Source organism: Poecilia latipinna, unplaced genomic scaffold (genome assembly GCF_001443285.1).
Source record: "Poecilia latipinna isolate Pla-1442-1.1 unplaced genomic scaffold, P_latipinna-1.0 Scaffold2359, whole genome shotgun sequence".
Classification (NCBI taxonomy): Eukaryota; Metazoa; Chordata; class Actinopteri; order Cyprinodontiformes; family Poeciliidae; genus Poecilia; species Poecilia latipinna.
The window spans coordinates 48,378-67,457 of NW_015114975.1; the positions used below are offsets into that span (position 1 = coordinate 48,378).

The 19,080-nt window shown below is 36.5% G+C and overlaps 1 protein-coding gene across 3 annotated transcripts in view; it reads right to left on the reverse strand.

Annotated features, from left to right (window-relative positions):
- The window catches only part of slc4a2b (solute carrier family 4 member 2b), a 57,334-nt gene that overhangs the window by 12,413 nt on the left and 25,841 nt on the right, over positions 1–19,080 (reverse strand). For 2 of the 3 annotated variants that reach the window (XM_015019026.1, XM_015019027.1), the window contains 9 exons: positions 13,266–13,437; positions 12,556–12,782; positions 11,519–11,631; positions 10,019–10,239; positions 6,663–6,799; positions 2,893–3,073; positions 1,805–1,940; positions 813–1,014; positions 632–740 (listed from right to left, as the gene is read on the reverse strand). In XM_015019026.1, the coding sequence (XP_014874512.1) occupies positions 632–740; positions 813–1,014; positions 1,805–1,940; positions 2,893–3,073; positions 6,663–6,799; positions 10,019–10,239; positions 11,519–11,631; positions 12,556–12,782; positions 13,266–13,437 (1,498 nt within the window). The remainder of the gene's footprint in view (positions 1–631; positions 741–812; positions 1,015–1,804; positions 1,941–2,892; positions 3,074–6,662; positions 6,800–10,018; positions 10,240–11,518; positions 11,632–12,555; positions 12,783–13,265; positions 13,438–19,080) is intronic. The other variant, XM_015019028.1, reaches the window with a different exon arrangement.

Sequence of the window (19,080 nt, forward strand, 5' to 3'; positions counted from 1 at the left end):
TTAAAAGAAGATTTTTTTTTTTTTTTTCTTCCCTTTGGGGTCCAACCCCTTTTAAAAAAAAAAAATTAAAAAAAAAAAAAAAAAAAAAAGGAAACTGACATTTTCTGGCAATAAGTTAATGTTTTGCCATCTAGAAAGTGAGCCGTTTCAAAAACCTCCAGAATATAATGCTACAAATCAGCAGGCACTGCGGTGTTACCTAGCAACCCCCAGCCCATTACTTAGCAACACAAGTAGAGTTCCAGCACGTTTGGTCAGCTGGTTTTACTGCTGTGCGCGCTGTACAATGGCTGCTGGAAAAGACAAGAGTTTTGTCTTTGACTAATCTAACTGCTTTTCAAAGTTGTAAGGTTGTATTATTGTGGATCTGTTCGTAGTCACTTTCATGTGACTACTAACATTATGTTGGGGGTTTTGGCCAGCAGCAGTTTATCTGGATTTAAATGACAGGAGGCCCTGATAAAGCGTAATTTGAAAGGAGCTCAAAATATCAGAACTGAAATCTCATTATCCAAGAATGATTTTGTCAAAAATATGTGTTATTTTTGGACATAGACCTAACCTAACCTGTTTAAAGTAGAACCAGAACATAAAAAAAGGTAATATTTGGTTTTGGATATGAACAACTTACCCACAAGAACCACGGTGGCCTCAGCGTTTTCCGGAATCTTCTCCAGCAACTTCAGCTCGTGTTTGGACTTGGATCGATGCATGCCCGGCCCGAGACTCGGCTCCTTCTGCTGAAAACGCAACAACACGGACGATGAAGTGTGAGTGAGAGCCTCTACCAGCCGGGGGGAACCCAGACGTACCTGTGGCTCGTTCCTGTCGATGTCGATGCGAGCGTCATTGTCCACCTCGGACTTGACGGTTCCCATGAGCGGGTCGGTCACAGACGGCTCCAGCTGATGGTTGTGGTTGGCGGCGTGGTGGTGCGGTAAAAGGCTGCCAAGGCTGGCTGCTGAGATGTTTCTGGGGAAATGGCTAACGTGCTCCTTTTCATCGCTCGGGTGACTTTGGGGGGCAGCAAAAGGGAGAGAGAGGTTGAGCAAGAGGAAGAGGGGCAAAGACCAAGCATGAAGCCATCTACTAGCAGGAAGCAGCAGAGAGGGGAAAAAAAACTTTAAGGACAGAAGAAACAGCAGATTTAACATAAAAGTATTAATAAATTTGCATCTTTAGGGCCTTTTGCAGCCACTGGAATAGTTTTGTGGCTCCCACTTAGGCAATAAGCTCAACAATTTTCATTTGCATGATTTATCGTTTTTCTCTTTCTACCAAAAACTGGAGTCTTCAGTTTGGTGCTTTAGTCTCAACTATCCCTTTTTTGAAGGACAGTTTTGTTGACAGAGACTCTATAGCTAATTTTATTTGTTGTTTCTGTCATTTTGTTTATTTATTTTGGATATTTAAAATGTCTTCCTGTTCTTGCGTCATTATTACCAAAACAGTGTCATTACAAATTATCGTTTATTGCAATAACTTCTGGGGCAATTTATCGTCCAACAAAATTTGTTATTGTGGCAGACCTACTCCCACTCCAGAATAAAGGAGCTGTAAAGAAAAGAGCTTAAGAGGATGTAGAAGTCTGGTTTTAAGAGGAATGATCAAAGAGGCGTCCCCCACTGAATAAATGAACAGGAAGTAAAGGCTGCTTCTTCCTAAAATTGAGAATTTGCTGTGACAGTTAAATTTAGTTAGTAATATCTGATACTACTGATTAGTTTATGACTTTTAAAGGGGGAACAAAGCGAGTATTGTCAACAATCTGTGATAAAATCCAAGGTTTACTTCATCTTTCTACCTGTGTTTAAGCAGCAGAGCTCGCAGAACGTTGGATCTGTCCTCCGCTTTGATCTGGTCGGAAATGATCATCTGCTCCACCACCTGGTGGGCGATACCCGGCAGAGTCTTCTGGTCCAAATCCAGCAGCACCGCACCTGTAAACACAGACAGAACGCGTTTCACTCCTGCCAGGTAAGCAGCATCCGTTACAGCAAATTAAAGCACTTTCAAGGTGAAGTTTTCAAATGTTTTCAGCACCACAGTTTGGAGATGATTTTTTCCCCCTTTATACGCCTGAAGTTACAGAAAAATTTCTTTTGGAAAAAAGATTCTCAAAATTTTCTGGCATTTAGTAAAAATTATTTTGGTAATTCTAACCAATCTAAAGCAAGAATAGTTTAGTCTGATTTAAATTCAGATAGTGAGGAAAAAAAAGTGTTTAATATTTAGAGTTCAAACAAGATTTTCCAAATTTAGACTTTTAATCAAACATTAGATTACACTTTATTACAAATTAATAAATATCAATATAAATTTTTAAGTTTTCAAACTTTTCCAGCACCACTTTGGTGATAAACTACAGAAGACGGTTTCAATTCACAATTGCATGATATAATCCGTTTTATGATAGTATTGTACATCAGGGAAAGGTGAACTACAATATAACATGTTCTGAAATGTCTCCCTATAAACCTGAATGGTCTGAAAAGGCTAAAAACAAACAAATAAATAAATATTCTCACTAAGTTTTCTGGCATTTAGCAAATATAAATTATTTTGGTAATTTTAACTGATCTGAAATGAGAGAAGTTGGGTCTGATTTAGATTCAGACAGTGAGGCAAAATGTTTGATCTAATAAGAAAAAAAAAAGTCTCATTTAACTTCAAAAAGACACAGATAATGAGAATAAATTTGTCTTCATCTGTAAATAATGGTTCCCAATTTAAGGCTTTTCAAATGTTAGATTTATTACAAAACTGCACAGTTTGATTTCTGTATAAAGTCCTTGAAAGTGTTGGGTACTAAAGCACTTTCCAAACATTGAAAACAACTGAGTGAAATTAAAATATTTCCAAGGAATTGGGTGAAGTTTGTCGTGGTTTTACCGTGGGAGATGGTCCGCCTGAGCTCCAGCAGACTGCGGAAAGACAGCGACGCCACATGCGGTTTCCCCCAACGGTCCGTTTCCTCCTCCACGTCCTCCTCAAACTTGATCCAACGAGCCGTCTCCTTCCACTGCATCTCCTGGTTCTTGTCCATCGTCAGCTCGTTCAGCTCCACAAACACCTGCATATGCCAACTCATGTTAAACAGCCAGGCAGACATTCACACTCGGCATGGTTGCCATAGATTTGATTGGGCTTGTGATTATTTGAACTTTTATTTTGGGGATTTCCGGGTCAGAATTACAAACGCAGCTCCAAATGTATACATGTTTATTTAGCAGGTTGCAGAGACTTTACTTGTTTTGTAGCCATCAACAAGGTCTTGGCAAACTGAAAATTTGAGATTTATCACGATGAATTGATTATTGAAAAATTGATCAGTCATCAACTGGAGCACAGATTCTAAAAATGTCCATTTACTGAAACACTGACATACTCAAAGCAGTAATTAAGTTAAAACTGTACAAAAAATACACACATTTAGCATTTAAGATGATAAAAAACTAGAACTTCTCAAGTGGCAGTTTTAGCTTTACCTGGTTTAAATTTGGTTAAAACGTCTTTTAAGCGCCTTTTGCTATTCAGTTATTAATCTAGAAAAAGGGAATAGATCAGTTCTACAATGTCAACCAGAGACGATTGAGCTTTTCACAAACTGATGTTGGAAATGTTTTCTTTTTAGCTGCAGATGCATCCTTTGTTACAAATAATCAAGCATGCTCTGAAGAAATGCTAAGCCATTTTATTTTAGGCAATAAAATTGTATTTTCTTATGTTTATTTGCATCTTTTATTGTATTTCTAATATTGCAATCGAGTGAAAAATCTCCAGAATGTACCAATTTTTATACGATTAATCATCAGATTAATTGATTATTACGATAAGTTAGTTGATGCTCTAATTTAAATCCAGTTTTTATATTAAGGTTGAAGCAGTTTTAGTTTAAGATTAAACCCAGATTAAATTCAAACCGGCACAGCAATTGTTATTTTTCAGAATCATGTAGCTTCTGCATCGCTGCAACACAAGAAAAGTTCAAATAAACCAATAAAAGCCTTTGATTAATGACAACAATGATCAAACAAAACCAAACATATGCCAAACGTTCAGTCAAGAGACAATGATCCATATTTGATTTAGAGGTTAACGAGCTTTTGCTCAAGAAACCAACCAGCAGAGAGGATGCTTAGAAGGGAACCAAGCGAGCAGCTGATCCAGTTACTCCTATTTTTTAACTTTATACTCAACATGAGTTAAACAGTAAAGCTCAAAGACCGGAAATTGTGATTTTAGCCATTTCTGTAATGTTCTGAAATGAATGTAATGACTTGAACTGTTTCATTAGGCGCTCTCTGTTTTGGAAATGGTGAATATTTTTCCCCACCTTTGCATTCTTCGAGTTTACTTAGTTTAGCGATGTCAGTTCGCCAAAAGCTGCCATCTTGTTTTACAGCTTCAATTTATTTGGACTTTGAATTCAGGTATACTCTCAGACAAAGAATTTGGGCCAGGCAATGATTTTTTTTAAAATCATGACAATAAAGTCATAATATATCCAGAATAAAGCTGTAATTTCTGTAAAAGTAATAAAGACGTGATTTTATAAGAACTTCAACAGAAAAAATAAAATGAGGAATTTTGAGGATTTTGTGAATTTATACATTAGTACAAGTTTCACAGATGATACTTAAGAAAAACACTTAATTTTTTTAACTCAACATCAAATTATCAGTAGCAGGACTTTGAAATAGACTATTTCCATAATATTTTCAAAGAAAGAATCACACAAACTGAGCTATAAAAACTTTTTTCTGATTGAAAATTAGATTTCTTGTCATTTTTAAAAAACATTTCCTGATAATATTGTGTATTTATCCTGTAAATATGATTATATTCCCATAAATAAACAGCCTGACCCTAATACTGATTGAAATAACAGCCACTTTTTGAAAACATTGCCATATCTAATATCTTTTTTAGAACAGAAAAAAATATCTAAAACAATTTTATTCTTACGTCACATTGCCCAGCCCTAGTGGAAGCTGATATTTTAAAAACAACACGCCAACATGTAAGGAAAACCCGTAAAAAGTCAGTTTCCGCTCTTTCTTCGTTGGTTGTAAGGAGGTTAAATGAACACCATGCTGGTCAGTATCAGCCCAGAATAATCCCCCACCAGAAAAAAAAAATAAAACTAGCTCCTCTGCAGCCGCTGCATGCCTGTCAAACCACGCTCACACAGGTCAACGCTAACTCTGGCCGGTCACCCAGCCTCACCTTCTGGTACCGGGCCATTTGACCGGGGTCCATGTTCAGCAGGATGCCGTCGGGCCGCGAGGCAGAGCGGTACAGAACCACCGGTACGGGCTGCAGGAGAGGACTCAAACAGTGAGCCGACTCAGCAGAGCCACGCTTTTAAAGACGCCTAAATCTCATCACACACACCTGACAGGAGCATGTACGAGAATGCGTGTCCGTATTAATAAAACAGATTCCCTCGTGTTTTTTTTTTTTTTTTCCTCCCAGTGTCTGGTTACTCTGAGCTTCTCTCCCGTCTCGGCGCGTGAAAGGGAAGAACTCATTCATTCATTTTTAATCATCTCCCTGTCGCTTCTACAAAAGAGCCCGAGCAGAACTAAACCCGAGACGGAGAGACGGGGGGGGGGGAACGGCCGCCATAATTTGTTAGCCATTTCAAACCGATTTGAACATTAAAACATGTATTAGAGCTAGATTTTTCATATTCAGGAGTAAATGTTAACTTTCCTTCCACTTTCCAGATAACTTTATAGATGCTTTTCAAACTGTTTCACATACAGTACTTATCCAGGAAGTGAGTTAGCAAGAATAGAAAACAAATTCAGATTGTTTTCAGAGAAATGACTGAAGAAAAAGAAGAAATTAGCCATCAACAGAGTAAATAAAACATGAGTTTTTTAAGTTACTGATCAGAAAATGATTCATTTTAGATTTTTCCTTCATTATTATTGGATTTATTATTGGATCATGACACATGATCATTATCAACAGATTGGCTTTAGCTGCTTACGCTAGTGGGATCAACTCACTCACTCTGACTAAGTTGCTAGGTAACCAAAGACTGGTTACCTAGCAACAACTTGTGGAGTATCTGACGCAGCAGCAGTCTAAGGTTTTGCCTCTGTGCCTTATAACTTCTTAAAAATAAACAAAGTGGAGTGAAAACTGTAGATAAAAGAAAGATCATGCCAACAGTTTGGCAGAATTTCAGATATTTAAAATAAAAAACTAATGACTAATCTATAGACTAATATGAAACACTTCTATATCAATATGTTCCTTCATCCAGCCCCATTATCGGGTAATGTACAATCCTACTCCATCTTTATTAAATCAAAAAACAAATCTCCCAAAAGATATTTGTTGTTTTTACTCAAATATTTTTGTAGCGAAATTAGAAAAATTACACAAAAAATAAAATCCTGCCCCAACAACCCTGGGCAGGGTTTAACAAAAACAACATATCTAAACAAATGTCAGTTTCAATGTAGCAATTTAGAAGCAAATAAGACCAAAAATGTTTTTAAAAAGTTCCTAATGTTTATTAAAAGTGATGGATGTTACGGTATTTGGGAATGTTGAGGCTGAAAATGAGGAAAATCTTCCTCCAGCTTTGGGAAAACGTCTCCGGTTCCATTAAAGGACCAGAACGGTCCAGTGGAAAGTCTCACCTCGTGTGGGGTGCGGTCTTGCTTTTTGCTGCGAGTCGTCGGCTCTTTGTGGTCTTTGCCGATGTGCACCATCTGCCCCTTGGTGCTCTTCCTGACCAGGTGTCTGCGCACGCCGGGAACATCCTCAAATCGATGACCTGGGGAAACAAAATGACAAAACTTTGATTGGAGTCTAAAAAAACGTGATTGTTTTTACGATATTTTCACTAAAAAGCAGAATACATGAGTCCCTGAGCATCCTCGCTGGTTGCTGCAGCCTTGCTTGCACCTTTAAACCAAATCTCTGCCCACCTGGTCAAAGGCCTCCTGGCCTTTTTGTTTCTACAGCAGGGAGTAGAGTTACCCATGCTGGCAGCACACCAGGCATTGAAAAGCAGAGAAAGGACGAGAAAGGACAGTTGTACTGGGTAACTCAGACAAAAACAGCAAACGGAAACCGTTCTGAACTCAAAGATCAGTGGACCTGCTCACAATTACGGCAGATTTGTTCCAATTGTAGAAATCAATGAAAGAAAACATGGTTGCATTAACGGCACACGAGCATTACAAGAAAATGGTTATTAACAGACAAATTAACTGGAGATAATATTTAATATGTGTAAGAAAATGGGAGGAAAGAACAGCCTCTGTCAGACTCAAAAGATTCAATTTGAATTTTAGAAACCAAACCTGATGATAAATTCTGTTATTATTATGGAAGAGGGACTGGGGCACAAAAAGAAGCAATTAAAAATCTGACTTTTTTTTTCAGAATTCTTACTCTAATGTCCTGACATCAAAAGTCAGAAATCTGAGAGAAAAAAAGGTCAAAATTCTGAGGAAAGAAAATTCTCAGAATCCCTTAAAAAATAAAATAAAATTGTGAAAAGAATGAGGAAAACGAGGAAAAGGTCAATTTCTGAGAAATTTTTTTAGAAACAATTCTGGAGAAGAAAAATAGGGGGAAAAAATAAGAAAATTGAGAAAAAATATAAAAATCCATCAGTGGTCCCAATTCTGTATTAAATAGATAAATTATCATTTATTATGTTTTCAGTTTGTGTATTTTTTGTTTCTTTGCACTTCATACCATTTAATTGTTATTTTCGTTTAAATTATTCTACTTTGCATTTCAAACATTGTAATCTTTCCCTGGAAAACAAAGTCATCATTGTTTTGTTATTATTATTATTATTATTATTATTATGACGCACAGGGATACTTATCTTTTCTTCTTAAGAAACTGGCATTATTATATTGAGACAGGATGTTTTGTAAAATGTGTTTATTGGGAATCAATGAAGCAAAAAAGGGGGGGAAAAAACTCTTGCAGCAACATTTTAACAAAATTAACTTAGAAAAATGTAACAGAAAAGCTTTTAATGTTCGATATCAAAGTGCTGACTCATAAGTATCAAACAGTCCTAAATAAAAATACTTTAATCTCTGCCTTGTTTGCACCAAACCCTCCTCTACAAGATCCAGGTTTTATCCAGAAGTCGCTCCATGATGTCTGCAGGTTGCATCAAAGTAAAAAAAAAAAAAAAAGAAAGTTTCCAGATTTCCCCCCCAACATCAGAAAGCATCAAGGAGAAGAGGTGTTAATTTGCTGAAGTTGAACAGAAGTAATTCCTGTTGTTGAGCAGCAGCCAGAGACAAAGACTCTTTCCCAGGATGATTTATGGGAGCAGATAAAAGACGACGTGACGAAGAACGTCTAACGAAGCGGCTTGCACGCTCAGCTCGTCATCTCAAAGTCGCAGAAAGGACTAATTATCAAACCCGCACTTAATTTGGCCTTCATGTCGACTTAGCGTGTTTCGCTCAGAGGTCAGAAGCTGAGGTCCAGGTTTCCCCATTAGCCACCATGTTGGATCAGGCTTAAATCCCGAGGGCTTCAGCTGACAGCAGGAACGCCTAATTTAATCACGAAGGCCTGTTTCTAATTAGTCGCTGCTCTCCGCTGAGGGGTCGGCTTCTTGACGTAAATCACCTCGGCCCCTCGACGGCAGCGCTGGCTGAGCCGGAGGGGCCCCGCGCCGCAGCGGGGTGGGGAACAGAAGGAGGCTTCACCTCCGCGGTCCTGGAGGAATCTGAGGATCCCCTAAGCCAGGATTTGATTACACCACTGATGGAGGAATGAAGGTGCATCAAAGACGACGAGCTGGCATTGATTTAAACACTCTGACAAATGAAGTCCCAGGTATTAAAACGCCATGACGCACAAATACCGGTCAGAAGATACTAAAGCACGAGAACGCAGGAGGTTCCTGCAGGATCAAGACACACCAACATGTGTCAGTGTAATTAATCCACAATAAAAGGATAACTTTCATTTTAATCTTTCAAAAAATCTAATATTCATAATGTTTTAGCATGAATCACCTTTCGTTACACAAAAACAAAATCTTACCAAGTATTTTTTTCTTATTTGTTTCTATTGTAAATATCTCACTATCTTTGAAATAAGACAAAACTAACTTACAAGAAACATTTCAGCAAAATATAGAAACTTCTTTTAGGTCTATAATTCCTTAATATGACATTAACCACACTGAAAAGGACATGTTAAAACAAAAATTAAAATACCAGCATATTTGCTAGTTAATAAGTAATGAAAACAGGAAATTTCACTTTGTTTTATTCATATAGACATGAAGTTTTAAAACATAATCTAGTATATTTCACCCTCATCAAAAAGGTTTGGTAGCAGATTGTAATTCTGAAGTGCAAATGAAATTATAGCAAAATTATATTATTAGACCTTCAACACCAATAGACAAAAATAAAAAAGTGGGAGGATAATATTACATCAAGCATGTTTTGTTTTTTTATTCATATTATTATAGTATGAAATTTTATAATTGTCTTAATGTTTTTTTTTTTAATCAAACTAAGTTTTTATTTGTTGTTCTACCATTGATCTGTGATCTTATGAAGCATTTTGGTCACTGAGGTTGTTGTAAATATTTCATATAAATAAACTGACTTGAGGTAAAACATTGAAAAAATGGCACAAAACAAAAAAATCTGTTTAATTTTTTTTTTTATCTTTAATACTTTAATACTGTGCATAAGGTTGACATGGCAGTCATAAAAATGAATGTTTGACTGTTAAGGTGTCATTCAATAAATAATGACACCCTTAATGCAAAGTTGACTCTTTTAATGGACTTAATGCAAATTTTAATGCAATTTTGCTTTAAAAGTGTCATTATTTACCAAATGACAGTTGCTGAAATGTTCATATTTATTACAGGTATCATGTGAGTCTTATGCACCCCTTCAGATAAAATGTAACCAAATCTTTTCTAGTTGCTGAACTTTTAAAATCGTTGATAAAATTCTGCCCTTCATCTAACTGCGCGATTACTCACTCTTGATGCCGTCCAGGTCGGCGGAGGCCAGCGTCAGGGCTTCGCTCTCGTCCGTGGGGATGCGCTGGTACTTGGCTTGCTCGGCGCCCGTCATGTTGCCCGTCCGTCGGCGCTCCTGCAGGTCGTAGCTGCGGCTGGCGGAGGAGACCCGAAGCAGAGGCGGGTTTTCGGGCGAAGCCGAACGGGAAGCGGGGCTTGGGGAGCTGGGCGAGTCGGGTTTACTGCGGGAAAGGGGAGAAAACGTGGAAATTTGAGATGCTTTTCTAAAGGTATTTTACAAATGCACAAACATGCTCACTAACTCGCCGCCGCCTGAAAGTTACTTCCGCAAGGCTAAAGTACGCATATTTAATTAAAATCAAATTAAATCTTAGCTCAGTTTGCTCTGCAGCCGAACGGACGAAAGCTTTATGCAGCGTAATCCAGGCTGAGAATAAAACCTCGTCAAGTGGAAAAGTCTGTGTCATGAGGCGGAGTCGACAGTAGAGACAGGTGATTTATGGGCCAATGAGAACAGGATTGCTCTGGTTCATCAGATGATGCCCAGCAGGTCCACTACATGCCTGAGTCATGGTAACGAACAGCGAATACCTCAGAGTCTAAGGCGCACAATAACCTGAGAAATCTTTTCACCAGGCGATTTTTATTTGTTCATTTTATTCATTAAACTCTTGAGTTCTTCTATTTTTACACTACTTCTGCATACTCTGTGCCATTTCAGCCATTTAACTTTTACCAAATTCTACTTATGTGTCTTTTGGCATTTACATCTTCTACGGTTTAGAAATATTAAACTTTTTGTGACCACTGTAATGAATGGAAGATCCCATAATTTCTGAAAAATTCTGCGCTCATCCACAGCCAAATACTTCCACATAATTTAAGCTAGAAACTCCATTCATACTCTTAAATGTAGTCATATCCTTCTAACTAACTACTTCTGTTTATTTAAGCTTTTTTGCATCTTTTACAGATTTCATAAAATCCCTCTTCAAGTTTTTGCTTGTATTATTCTCAGTCTTCAGAAAAACAAAACAAAAAAAAAAAACTCTGGCGGAACCTGAAACTGCTGCTGCGCATGTTACTGAACAGGTTGTTGCTAGGCAACCATAACCTCTGGTGGAACCTGAAACTGCTGCTGCGCATGTTACTAAACAGGTTGTTGCTAGGCAACCATAGAATGAGTGAGTTAGTTGTTGCTAGGTAACCAAAGAGTGAGTGAGTGAGTTGATTCCACCAGCAGCAAACTTTCCAGATTGTTCTGGATCAGAGTTAAGTGAAATCATTCAATTCTATCGACTGTATTATCTATTGATATTATTGGTTTATTGTAAAAATGTATCTACTCTCTATGGTTTCTGTGCACAGACCTGTAAGACGTTCCATTCGTTTAGTTCTGACTTTTTGTTTTTTTTCTTAGATTGCAGATCATCTGAAAAATGTTTTTATTTACAAACTATAGCACTTTGTCTTTTATTTAAGGAATAAAACGACACTCACTCGAAGATGGATGCATCTTTGGCTTCTGTTCTCACAGGAGACTGGGGAACATCGTTTAGGTCTCGGGTCGAGTTGCCACGTCTTGAAATTTGGTCTTCATCCGATAAGAAAAACTAGAGGAAACGAAAAACGAGAGGTGCATTCACATCAGGAACTGAACAGCACAAAGAGGATTTTTTATGCTTTAATCCCAATATAAAATGCTACTTTCGTTGTTTTCCACTCATGTCTATATTGCTTATATTATTTTATTTGCAACATTCTTCTTGCTGTTCTTTATTCTTAAAAAAAAACAAAGCTGGCTTTGCTTTAGGAGCCTCTACTCGTTGGATTTGGTTTAGCCTTAAGATGATTTTAAATCATCTGTATATTGATTTAAAATTGAATATATATAAAATGATATTTTTAAAATCCCATTTAAAGTCTATTCTGAACGACTGAAGTATAAATTGAATCAGTTTTTAATTATTTTTTCCCTTAAATTAAATTTGCTGTAATAAAAAAACTGAAATAAAAATAGTTCTGAATATGATCAATAAGCAAAATATAAAACATATTCTATATACTTTTATATTGTAGTATAATACAAAATAAGCAATGAAGTCAGAAAACAAATTTATGATTCATAATATTTAATTAGTACAACAGATTATTAGGCCCGCACTAAGAAAAAATGTAAAAAAATTACAATAGTCATAATATCATGAGAATAAGTCGTAATATTGCAATTACTTTAGTAATACGACTTTATTCTCATATTTACTTTATTCTCAAAATGTTATGACCTTATTTTTATATTATCTGAACTTTAGTCTTGTAGTGCCATGACTGCATACTTTTATTTTCCTATTATGGCCTTAATACTCCATTGTACAAATCGTTTGGTTTTGTGTAAACTAATTTCATTTTCTTGAAGATTTCTGCATCGATGCTTCTTCATGCTCATCTGCTTTAAAAAAGGTTCAGGTAATTATAATAAGGTTATAATAAAATATACTTGTAATAAATATCCTGTGAATAAATTATGTGAGCAGTACCTCTACATCTCTGGGTTTCTCAGACTCCGATAGAACAGAATTGGCCTCTATGCTCTCTTCCTCCTCTTCCTCTTCATCCTCCCCTTCCTCTATTGGGCCACTAGAGGGCGCACGGCTGCTTTTATGGTCCTTGTCCTTTTTCCTTTTCTTGCTGCCTTTCTTCCTTCGTCCCTCAGTCGGCAGTTTGGACAGAGGTCGGTGGATGTGACGAGAGTAGTGACGGTGGTCTACGCAAGAAAAAAAACAAAAAACAGGAAGTGAAGGTGAACTAGGAAAATAAAAATAAAAACTGACCACACAGAAACGCTACTGCACCCAGAAATCAGAGTTTTCACTTTCACCAACTGGCATAAAGATGGCGGTCTTATAGACTTAGATAAAAGTCTTCATACTTCAAACTTTAGACTGAAAAAGTGCAACAGAAAATGCCTCATTTTAAGCTTAATTTGAACCGTTTCATTTCTCATCCGTTCTTTACACTTCAAAAGAAAAGTTTCAATACTTCAAAGTTGAGACTAAAAATGATTTTTGAATCATGTTGCATTTTTAGCGATAAAAAGAACTGAATTGTTTCTTCATAGTATTTTTTTTCCCTTTCATACGTTTTAGAAAACTTTACCAGGGAATAATTATTACTTGTGGAACAATATTCAACAGTTTTAACGTTTGACAGAATAAACGGAGGCAATCTGAACGCTCTTTGTTCTTACATTCGATGTCCTCCTCATGGTAGGAGTGAAGCAGCTCGTCTGGAACAGAGGCCGCAGGGCGGAGAATGTGCTGGAAACGTTGAACGCCCAAAGCTTTGTTCAGGTCGCCCTCATCCTCCTCTTCTCCCCGACGTTGGTGACCGTGAAGCGGAGAGGCTGGAGAAGCCTCTGGCTGCAAAAAACAAAACAGAAAATATGTAAATAAACCCATAACACAAAGGAGATTGGAAAGAAAAGAAGATGCAATGTTTATGTAGGAAGGCAGAGCGACAGTCTTCAGTCAGAGGCCTCTTCAGATCTGTTGCAAGACTGACTGCTACAAGAGATCCTTCGTACCCATCCAAAACAAGTATTTAATTGTTGAATACTTTATTATTCAAAATACTTAATTTTCTTTTAGGATAAATTAAGTATTTTGAATTGGATTTGATCCCCACACTGTACAGCTCTACTGTGAACAAAAAAGTACAGAACAAGGTAGGAAATAATCTCATTTAACTAGCTTTGTCTACTTTGATTTTTAAAAAGTAGGCTAAGAATTATATACATGTTCCTTTGTTTTGTATTTACCATTTGTATTGATTGTATTTATTTACAAAATGTGTGTAGTCATGTCATTTTAACCTTGTTTGTATAATGTTTGCTTTTAGCTGGACAAGTTACTCATCATACAGGGACAACAGATGAAAAATAGCTTTTTGGCCCATTCTTGTGCATTTACAAAAATTTTAATATGCATTGCCCCTTGCAAATGAATGAAAATATTTCTAAATTAGCACCTCAACATACAATTTTGATCACAAAAACAATTTTAAAAACATTTGGAGGGACTAATCAATGTGAAGAGATGTTGAATATTATTATTTTTTATATATATATTTCAATAGTTTGTTGGTGGCTTTTATCAGTAAATTCTGGCACAACCGACCCTTTAAAAGCCTTTATGAACTTGATATGACCCGAGATTATGTGCTACTCTCTTCCGCAAACTCTAGAGGGCGCCGTAGTCCTGTAAATCATCCCTAACGTCATATGACGGATCCTCGCATGCCTGGGATCTCAAATAGCTTTAAACAGGAAACGGCAGCCAAGTGCTTCGATCGGTTACACTCGTTTCCACGCTGCGGTGTGACTCGGATCACGTGGGTGATACAAGATCCCTTTGTTTTCCGCCCACGCAGCCCCGCCGGTGGGATATTGTGACACGGGTTGATCGATTCCAGCGGGGAGTCACGAAGAAGAAGCGTCGCCATGGCAACTCTGGAGGTTGCAAAGACCTTGCGGCAAAACGAAGACCTGTGTCAAAAGTCGCCTGATGCTACGTGATAAACTTCTCAGGAATTTGAGTCAGATTCGTGAGATTACCTGGAGTTTAGGATACTTTAAATATCTTTTAGTTTGTGCCGAACATAAAGAAAAATATCTAACTACATCTTAGCAGTTCAAGCCTAATTTTCAGCAGATGTGTAATAAAGACAATAAGCTCATAAAAAAAATCAATCAGAACATGATAACAGACTTCCTGTCTGAGCAGGAAGTTACGTGGTTCCTTCTTCGCTCCACATTCATCCCAGATGTTTTCAAAGATTTAGGCGTGAATACAGAGTAGGGGGTAAAGGATTCCCATAAAACCCCAATTAGCTGTTATATAGTGACAACAGGTTTTACAACAAACACCAAGGAGAGGGGAAGTTCAAAACTAACCTGCAGAAGTTTAAACATGCTTAAGCAAACATTAAGTATTGACCCCAAATCAGCTGCTACTTCATAGCTGCATGGTAATTCACCTTAAGTATATTAGAAATATACTTAAAATATATTTCAAGTACATTTATATACTTAAAAAAAGTATAGACATATAACATGAATTATTCTGCTTTAAACTAGATTTTAAGCTAATGAGCTGCTGTCCCGTCGTTGTGTTGATCTGATCTCAAAAGGACACAGCTAATGGGTAAATGCTAAATGTTAGCCTAGCGTCTTCCTGTAGCCTGATATTTGTATTTGTAGTTTTGAGGCTCGAGTTAATTGCATAGTTTGTCATTTATGCGTAATTAATCACATTTTATTCAAAAACTAGACAAAATATGCAACGTTTTCAAATCCAAAACCTTTTTTGCTGCTAAATTATTGAATAAATAAACGTATGAGCTCAACAAAAAGATTCGTTTTTAATCCGTTATTTAGGTTATTCAACCATCAGAACTTTGAATTAGGTCTAAAACCACTCTATATATGATGATGCAGTTCTTGTATCAAAGTGTTCTGTTCATGAGACTATTATACAGAGTGTCTTCAGTCAGAGGAGTTTTAGAGTTGCTGTAACAGACTGCTGCAACAACTCTAAAGAATCTTGGATAATACAAGTTACATTTAACTTCTATTTAAATGTTGCCAAATAATAAAGCAGTATGTTTTTAGTAAGTCTTTAGACATTAACTCAAGTAAAAGGACAAGTCTAAAACCTACAAAAGCAAAAATATTTCTGTAAGTAAATATTTTAATGGGTTAAAAACTGATTTAGTAATAAAATAAAATAAAAAAATATCTAATTCAGTCAATTCAAAAAATTGTGCTGTGTTTATTTTCACTTATATTTTGGTTTTGTAGTGAGTATATAGCGATTAAATAGATGAGTGGAGGATTATGGTTGCGGTAAAAAGGATTTTTCATAACCAATACCCTGAGGAGTCAAGAAAAAAATCAAGTTCAGCCAGCAGCAGCGAATGACAGGTGCAGTTTGAAAAACAGCAGGCGATTTCCATCACAGCTCACTGCTGAGGGATAAAGCAGCAAACCGCTGCAGGAACCAGGAACCGTTCTACTTCTGCTCATCACTGCATAAAGTCTGGTGCCATCACAATCAGATGAGATTATTTTAACTACAAAACACCAACAAAGAGGGACCGGCATCATTGGAACAAGCTGGCAGGAAAGTGGGATGAAAATCTTAAACTGTTCATCTTTACGAGAAAATAAGAAATCTAATTCTTGAAAGCATTTGTGAGTTTAACACACTTACCACCTGCAAAGCCGTTTGCAGAAAACTTTGTATAAATTAACTTTAAATAAGATGCTCACTGGTTGATTAAGATGGAAACACTTCAAGTCAATAATCAGAAATATGACACAGGCAATAAAAGGGATTGCAACAAAATCTAAAGCAACCGTCAATTTTTGAGAGAAGGACTTAAAACTTTAAATAAAATAACTGTTTTGTTATGTAGAAGTTGTGGAAAACCCCAAAATTCATATATTATGCAAACTTTTATTTGTTGTAGCTTGAAAACTGTTGCACTTTGGGTGCAAAAAAACCTAAATGAATGAATTAAACAGAAAATATTATTTATGTTCACAGCAGGGAAATGTAGAAGTAACTGAAGCAAAGTCAGGCAAATGGAAACTTATTCATACAATAAAGAAAACTGTTCAATAAGGACTTAATAGTTCACCGAGTGATTCCTGCAGATTTCATGCGTGTTGCATTATAAATAAACTGATCTCAGTGTTAATGTGTTTGCACAGCGACTGTGCTGTATGCTGGAGCAGCAACAGATTACATGCAGAGCGAGTTAGTCTTAAATCCCACAGAGTCAGCAGTTAGTGGGAAACCAGGGTTGACCCGGCTGTTGCTCCACCCGTCATCATGTTGCACCGTGTGGTTTAGCCGTCGCTCCGTTCCCGTCTCAACATGACACTGCATGGAAACCTGAGCCAAGGCTGCAACTCTGTTTTCATTACAGATGACCAGAAGAATTTGCATTATGCAAGCAAATTTTAATCACTTCCCTGTTGCATCATGTGGGTTTCCCTGAAAATCTGAGACATCATTACCAATCATTCTTTAAATAGCTTTTTATTGTTTTAAAAAATGCTTAAGATCACTTTTAAAAATCTGCCTCCAGAGCAAAGACAGCAATAGTGGCTGTCCACTGCACAAACACAATATTAATAAGTATTTTTATCTAGATTCTAGTGCATGTTTTAGCACACTTGAAATAAGACTAAACTAATTCACAAATAACATTTCAGTAAGATATGAGAATTTGTTTTATTTGGTTAAATCCTTAATATTTGTTTAAAAAAAGTCTTGGCTCACTTATTTCTAGTACTTTTTCATCATATTTGACATAAAACTCCAATTTCTTACTAAAAAGTTACTTGTATGTTAGTTTTTATCTCATTTCAAGTGCACCAACATATTTGCACTAAAAACTAGTTTTTAAACATGTAAGATTTTGTGTTTTTACAGTGTAATGGGATTTTATTTCATTAAGTTTATTAACTAATATTTACCTAGTTATTCTTTAGGCTCTCTAAAGTAGCTAATGATGACTAAAGGACTTGGCAGAAAAAGAGTATATATCACAGAGAAGTGGAAAGTTGAACGATTATATAAACAAAAGCGTAAACTTTGCTTTTACAGTAGCCAGATACTGTAAACTAAGCTGCTCTGTATAAAACGGATTCAGTCATCAGCGTTTAGCAAAAGTGAAACTGTAAGATGGTCAAACCATCTGCCACAAAGTCAGAGAGACGGCGATACGTCAGCTGCTCTTACACCATGTTTCTTTATTATGGTCTTTAAATGGCAATGCAACACAATGAAAGGTTAAAATAAACTGAGCTTCTAAGTGAATCAAACATAACCCACACAAATCCTTCTAAGGAACTGCCTGATTAAATAGTTAGTCACTAAAAACAAAGTTCAGAAACAACTTGGTAAAACCCACAAACTGATGTCGTTTTGATTACAACCGTCAGAGGCCACATCCTCTGATGGTTGTAGCAGATTTTGTACTTCTGAACATCAAACATGTTCAGAAGTACAAAAATATCTGTTTAAGGTGGATGAGAGGAAAAAGAAACGTCAGGAGAAACCAAAGTTCCTTTAAGCACATAAGAATAAAACCTCACCTGCCTTCAAGCTGGATTGTTGTGAAATATTAATTTCCCAAAAAAGACAAACAAAAAGTGGTAACACTTTATTTGAAGGGGGTTGAATAAGACTGTCATGACACTGTCATAAACATGACATAACACCTGTCATGAACATGAATAAGCCTTCATGAATATTTCTGACTGTTGTCATAAAGCGTCATTCGGTAAATTATGACACTTTTAATTCAAAATGTCTTTGTTATGACAACTTGACATTAACCAAAAAATCATTACTTTTTAAACTTTACCTTTAATAATATAAAGTTACCTAATTTTTAAAGTGCAATCAGTAATACTTTTATAACAAATTTATATCAGTAATGATTTCTTGGTTAATGTCAAGTTGTCATAAAGACATTTTGAATAATGTCAACTTTGTATTAAAAGTGTCATAATTTACCGAATGACACTTTATGACTGTTGTCATAAATATTCATGAAGGCTTATTCATGTTCATGACAGGTTTCATGTTTATGACGGTGTTATGACAGTCTTATTCAACCCCCTTCAAATAAAGTGTTACCCAAAAAGTTTCCAACAGTCAAAAAGTGACTTGTTCCTCTCAGTCTGACTAAACCCAAAAGTTACATCTTATTCATCATCATCATCATCATCATCTTGTTTTACTGGAGCTTTCATCTCTTCCATAGGCGTATCTTCCTGAAGTACTGATGTGGAAGTACTGCTCCTTTTTTCTTTATGTGCCTGCATCCATGTGCAGACAGCAACTCGACAGCAGCTGCACGCTGTATTCAAAGCATTAACAGCCAGTTAATGATTTTTAAAATTCCTTTGTAAAACGTAAATGGCAAGTCCTCTCAGTAATCTAGTGCAGTGTTTTTCAACCACTGTTCCGCGGCACACTAGTGTGCCG